At 45.8% G+C, this 6273-nt stretch overlaps 1 protein-coding gene across 2 annotated transcripts; it reads left to right on the forward strand.

The window, feature by feature from the left end:
* Positions 1-84: 84 nt before the first annotated feature.
* On the forward strand, positions 85-6091 carry wu:fe05a04 (histone-lysine N-methyltransferase PRDM9). 2 transcript variants are annotated; one of them, XM_057045598.1, is made up of 5 exons: positions 85-142; positions 323-394; positions 533-928; positions 1002-1963; positions 4608-6091. In XM_057045598.1, exons 3-5 carry the CDS (start codon positions 547-549, stop codon positions 5232-5234), a joined length of 1971 nt encoding a protein of 656 aa, XP_056901578.1. In that variant the 5' UTR covers positions 85-142; positions 323-394; positions 533-546; the 3' UTR covers positions 5235-6091. The 2 variants fall into 2 exon arrangements, with proteins under 2 accessions (XP_056901578.1, XP_056901579.1); XM_057045599.1 differs by lacking the exon at positions 85-142 and having other exon boundaries at positions 154-394; positions 1005-1963.
* The last annotated feature ends 182 nt before the right edge of the window (positions 6092-6273 follow it).

Genomic DNA, 6273 nt, shown 5'->3' on the forward strand with positions numbered 1-6273 from the left:
CACCAGTGCGGCCGTAATACCACTCCTGGCCAGAGGGGGCGCTCGAGCCCCGCGGCCAGTCCGTCACAGCGTCGCGTCCCTTATTTCCTGTTTCTCTTGTTTGCTTTGTGTAGGTAATGTGCGCCAGGCTTCGATGAATTAGGTTGGCAATGATACCTTATAGTTACCTTTTTTCTTATAGTTCTAAAGACAGAGTTTCAACACTGTATCTATATTTATCTTAGACAATCTCCCAGAGTAGGCGTCTGGTTTGTTTTTGGAGTGGAAAGCAAACAGCGACGCTAATTGTGTTTGCCTTCTGTCATCACTTTGTCCTGCCCAGGTGAGCGCCCAGCGTTGGGAATGTCGAGCTTCCCACACATCCAACCACAACTGCAGATTTAGTCGACGACTGGTAAGGGGAAAGGCACAATCCTGACAATATTTGCTTAAGTCTAAATCAGTCGGTGTGTTTTTAAAACCAGGTTCAGCTAACTTAAATGCTAAATAACCCACTGCTTCTGTCTTATCGTTTAATGGCTGCTGCTTCCAGCACCGCCGGCAGTCATGTCGATTGAATACACCATCGATATCCAGCTGACAGAGTTGGGATTTCCCGAAATCGTGCCTCGGAATTCGTCTGGCAGAGAAACGAGCAGTCGCTCGATTTCAGCGTCTCAAAAACAGAAAGTCCAACATGCTGATGCTGCCAAAGAGGCGTCCAAAGACACGGCGGTGCGCTGTAAACCCTGTAAAAGTGCGCAAGATGAGCAGGTTAAAGGGAAGACGGGCGAGTCCACTGCTGGGACAGTAAACACCACCGCTCCGGCCACAGGACAGGGAGGTGATGGAGGCGATGCAGAGGTGGAGGATGACTCCGACGACAGTGAGGTGTCAGATGCGTGTGAGGAAGAGGAGATCGACGACGATGAGGAGGGACTGTCCAGCGGTATGCTGTGGACTTTACCGTAGAAACACCATATCACATGAGTTTCACAACTGTGTTTTTCTTTCTCTCCTAGTAGACTCAAGTCACCCGTGGGAATACCGCTGTAGCGTCTGTGACCTCCAGCTTCCTTCCCAATTCAAGCTCCAGGAGCACATGAATCTGCACACTGGTGCGCGTCCGTACTGCTGTGCCGAATGTGGAAAACGCTTCTGCCAGATTGACAACTACCGAGTCCACCTGCGCACGCACGCCGAGGCCAAGGTGGATCAGCTCATGTGCCGCGTCTGTCGGACGGGCTTCACGTCTCAGGAAGACCTGGACGAACACCTGTCCAGCACGCATTTTGAGAAGGAGTTTTATGAGTGTGACCTATGCAAGCACGTGTTTACCTCTCTGAAAGCATGTGAAAACCATGTGCAGTTACATACGTACTCTCCGTGTGTTAAATGTGAGACGTGTGGACGCAGTTTTCCCTCCACGCAAGCCCTCCTGCGCCATCAGAAGAAGTGCCGCCGCCTCTTCAAATGCACAGATTGCAGTTTGACCTTCGCGAAGAAGACTGCCCTCCTGAAGCACAGCTTCAGCCACCTCGGTTTGTTGCCTTACACCTGTCTGCGATGCCACTGCCACTTCCGCTTGGCGCAGCTGTACCGCCGCCACAAATGTGAGCCCGGGCGCATACACTGCGTGGCCTGTCTGAGAGAATTTCTCTGTCAGGGGGAGTTCGAGCAGCACAAAAAGGACACGGGCTGCTGGGGCAACCAGGAGCCCAAAACAGATGAGATCAAGTGTTTAGAATGTGGAGAGAGATTTGACAAAAAAGAAGAGCTGAAGAAACACGCCGGGGCTCATCAGAGGGTCTTGAAATGCGCCGAGTGTGGAAAAGGCTTCCGCTCGGCTTTACTGTTAATGTCCCACATGGGCGGACATGCTGGAAAGTCGCCCTGCCTTTGTCAGAGCTGTGGACTCGGCTTCCCCCACCAGCAGAACTACGAAAGCCACCTAAAGACGTGTGGACAAACCCCCCTGGCCACGGTGAGTGAGGCAGCAGGACGATATTGCAGTGTGGTGTTAAACTGTGCAGCGTGATTAATTCTCTTGGCTGTAATGTGTCTTAAGAATGTCACGGGTTTGACCACACCCAGTTCCAAGTCAATAGGAGGGTGTGGCGTGGCATTAGTTTGAACCAACAGTTACGGACCTGCATGCCAAGTTTCAGTTTGTTTTTAACAAAAATAAGTCTTTCCGTTTGTCAAGTTATCTCCCTTATTCAGCACCTGCCCAACTTGAAAATGGCCTGGTTCCATAAACCCCCAGAGGACTCTTCCGTTTCACCTCAACCTTTATTTTATTTTCAAGATTGTTTGTCTTGCATTGCCATTAGCATTAGTAGCAGGATTAGGTTGAAAACCTTTAACACAAAAATGGACAATTTAGCAAACAATTTAAACAAACACAAATATCTCCAAGTCAGAGTTTCTTTCATACTGGTGACGTCTTTGGGAGGAACCCTGTGTTGAAATCGTCTTCTCTTTGTCAATCGTCTTCTCTTTGGTTCCTCAGTGCTCGTCTTTCCCTGAGCTCAGTACCCTTTAGTGCGGAGTGAGACCCTTTTAGGTTCTCCCTTTGGGCAGAGAAAGTAATGGTGGTCTGAGGGGCCTCCTCCTTTTTTACAGTCTTTATTTCTGCACAGGAAGGTCTCTGCAAAATCCTTCATCACCGTGATGTCCCAGGCATTTTCTGCATGCTCCCAGTTTTTCCAAAGCAGTTTTCTTTTCAGGTAGCTTCATCCCTTTGAATTTCTTACAGAAGAAAATCTTGTTCTTGTGCCCTCCATGGCCACAGAGAACACAAACATCTTCCAGTACGCCTCTCTTTGTGGTTCTTGTTGAGCCATATTTTTTCTCATATTTTCTTTCGGGATGGTCTGACACTTTTTCCACAATCCTTAGCTGTTCGAGCCTCTCCAGTACTTCTTCCTGATTTTTTTAGGAATTTCAGCAGCATGTCGAAGTGGTTGTCTGAAGTGACCCGATTCTTCGGATCGACCATGAACATTAACCAGTCTCTTTTTACATAGTCGGGTAACTTGCTTTCCAAAGATTTAATGACGAGTGGGTTCCTCATGGCTCCAGAGTTCCCCAGCTCTGTGAGGTCTGCCAGGGCCTTCTCCACAGACTGTATAAGGTCAATGACTTTCCTTGGCTGGTTTCCCCTTACATGTGGCATCTTTTCCAGCTCCTCAAGGATTTCAAGGGCGATGGTTGATTTGTTTCCATATCTATTTTCTATGACTCTGAAAATATCTTCAGCAGTGGTGTAGCTTGAAAGCCTGAGGTCCTTTGCTGTCCTGTCCTCCACACTATCCAGGAGCTGAATTTTCTTGACTTCAGCTGATCCAGATGGCTCTCCTTGCTTCTGCAGGTTTTCCCAGTCCTCATCTGTGATATTCCCTCTTGCAGCCACTGCAAACTGGTAGAGCGGTTGCCTTAATCTTCACAGTTGGTTTTGCTGGTGTGGGAAGTGCTTTCCAGACTCCTGAAGCTTCTGTGGCAAGCCCTTGCTCTGCAGCCCTCCGTGCAGGGACAAATTCAGCTTTCCTCAGTTGAAGCCTGTTATTGGCTTCCTTCAGCTCTTTAACTCTGTTATTCAGTTCTTCTTTTAATGACATTTGTTTGGACAGCGTTCTTCGCTTCTCCAACTTTAGTTTCAGTTTCTTTGGCGGTCCTCTCAATGTCACCCACTTGCTTTTCTTCGAGGGCTGCCTCCTCCTCCATGTCAGCCAGCAGCCTTGTAGTCTTCATTCTCCTCGAGACATCTCCTTAAACAGTCTGAGAGCTTGGTGAACTCCTCATTCAACTCCACTTCAGGCATGCTGCTTGCCCTTCTGGCCATGAAGTTGGCTTGTCTGGTCAAGTTGGGCAGGTGCTGAAATAAGGGAGATAACTTGAAACCATTTAATAAAATGAATTATTGAATATGTTTCTAAGCTCTTTCAGCCAAAGTTGGTAGTTTATCTGCTTGGCATAATTCCTTTATGCATCCCTTGTACATATAAAAAAAACTTGTGGCTCTGTTATATAAAAGGCTAAATACCTGTGCGGGCTGCTGTTATATCTGTTTGATAACAGATAACAGCAGCCCGCACAGATAACAGATATAACATTGATATGTTACCAGGCTGCTGAATATGGTGATAAACAAGCTGAAGGGGTTGAAAAAATATTTCCTGATCAGCGACAGGATGAGCAAGAGTGGTGTGCACATCACTGGCTGAAAATGTTGCCTAATAATGACATCATAGCCTCAGTTTATTTATACTTTATGAAACTTGGAGCCTTTTGGGCTGAACACAAAGCCGATAGCCCGGCAGGACACACAGACAGTATTCGCAAAGAAAAATTTGATTTCAATAAAGGATTTTTGACTGATTCTATGGGCGGTCATCACTGGAGCAATAAATCTGACAAAATAGTCCAAAATGAGCCTCCCACTGCTCAGATTCCACCGCCTTTACTGCGTCAGCGCTCAGATGTTGTTGAGCTCCCCTGAGTGTGGTAACTTTGCCAAAAATCTGAAACCGCGCTCAGCATTGACTCGCTGACGTGCACGCCGTCCATTGTTTACCTCGGTGTACTTTCTGTCATTTACCAGTTCTTCTTGTGCTTCATATTTTTAGAGGGCTCCCAAAAAGCGTCCGGCCGAGAAGAATCTTTCACCCCTGACAAAGTTGACAAGATCGGACTCGCCAAACGTGACAAAAGCGGCCACACCGCCAGCTGCATCTACCAATACGACTACGAGTGAATCTTCAAGTACCTCTACCACTACTGCTAATGCTAGCAGCCATAGTATTACCACTAATGGCCCAGGCTCTGTACCGGAGCGGGCGCCACCTGATTCAGGCCCTACAGATGCTTTACAGTTGCTGAGTCTCAACCAGGATCAGCCGTCGGGCGTCAATCTTTTACTCTTCCTTCCCGTCTGTCCAAGGCAGAGCGGCGGACTCCCACTTTCAGCTATGGAGGTCCAGCCTGGCATGGCCACCCCTTTCAAAATACCGCTCTTGGCACCTTTCAATTTCGTAACGAAGGTTGAACACGATCAGGTAGGCGACGCGCCGCTGGATTTATCGATGAAGTGTAGAGCAGCTTCACCGGCACCGAGCAATACGCCTCCTCAGTCTGTTAAAAGTGAACCGGCGGCACTTGAGCCTCGGGGAGATTCTGGAGAATCACAAGCCAGTCTTGTGTCTGGTGAAGTGGGTTCAGCCCAGACAGAAACATGTACTGAAGAGAGTGTTTGAAAGGACGCAATGGATCCTTTTCAGAACCTGTTATTGATGCTGACCTTGTTTTGTTTTTTTTTTGTTTTTTGGAAAGACGACATCAAAAATAGGGATGGGGGATGCAGCTGTTGTCATATTCTATCAGGAGAGGGTTACATTTTCACGCTTTAAAACCCTGTTTCAGAAGGAGCCTCCCCCCTCATCCAGATCTAATAAGATGGATGTTGTGGGTTTAAGCCCTTCCATGAGGGCAAAAGAAAAAGTAATAATCCACTTGACTGGCCACATTCCAAATCCTGCGAAGAGCACTTTTGTTTTTCCCGTCGTGCTTGTTACCCTGTTAGCACATATTGGATGTATTCTAAATGTAGAATAGTTAAATCTTTCATGTATTTTAACTGTCTAAGTATATCTACCCTGATAAACTGTAATTAAGGGTTTAAAAAACACTCCAATAATACACCTTAAAGAGATTTTGCCTCATTGTAAGCATAATATGCTGTGTTTGTTTATTCTTTAAACAGAAGGTTCCAACCTCATATATTGTCGGTTTTATTCACGTTTTCGGAAAAGCTTATGTCTTTGACTATAAATATGCATAAAAATGATTGTAATTTCTACCTTTTCTATTCACTGGTTTATATGTGGGGGTCATATAAATGTTGGGCTTGGTGTGTGAATGAACATTATTATTACTTAACAGCAGACTTGAAACTTTTAGCATGTGTAATGTAGACTTTACCATTCCTGCAAATATATCTAAAGAATGCAGCAAGCAGAAAGGTCCAATGTTGACATCATTGTCAACTTGAGTTTTACATATACTACGTATAAATCGGTTTGTAAAGAAAAATAAATGTGTTTTTGAAATTGCAGTTTTATGTGACTTTAATATAACCTGGACCTATAACAAGGGCACATTAAATGTCAAACATTTGGTACATTGTCAGCTCTCCCCTGTTATGTCTATATTGATTTTATTTGCGTTCATTAATCATAATTTTAATTAATCGCTGCCCCTCGGGAATGACGTCATTATCAATTTAAAAACAAACTA

This window comes from Takifugu flavidus, chromosome 10 (genome assembly GCF_003711565.1).
Source record: "Takifugu flavidus isolate HTHZ2018 chromosome 10, ASM371156v2, whole genome shotgun sequence".
NCBI lineage: Eukaryota > Metazoa > Chordata > Actinopteri > Tetraodontiformes > Tetraodontidae > Takifugu > Takifugu flavidus.

Coding starts and splice junctions, on each gene's coding strand:
- wu:fe05a04 (XM_057045598.1), top strand. CDS start 547: ATGTCGATTGAATACACCATCGATATCCAGCTGACAGAGTTGGGATTT. Junction 929..1,001: donor TGAGGAGGGACTGTCCAGCG/GTATGCTGTGGA, acceptor TTTCTCTCCTAG/TAGACTCAAGTCACCCGTGG. Junction 1,964..4,607: donor GACAAACCCCCCTGGCCACG/GTGAGTGAGGCA, acceptor TCATATTTTTAG/AGGGCTCCCAAAAAGCGTCC.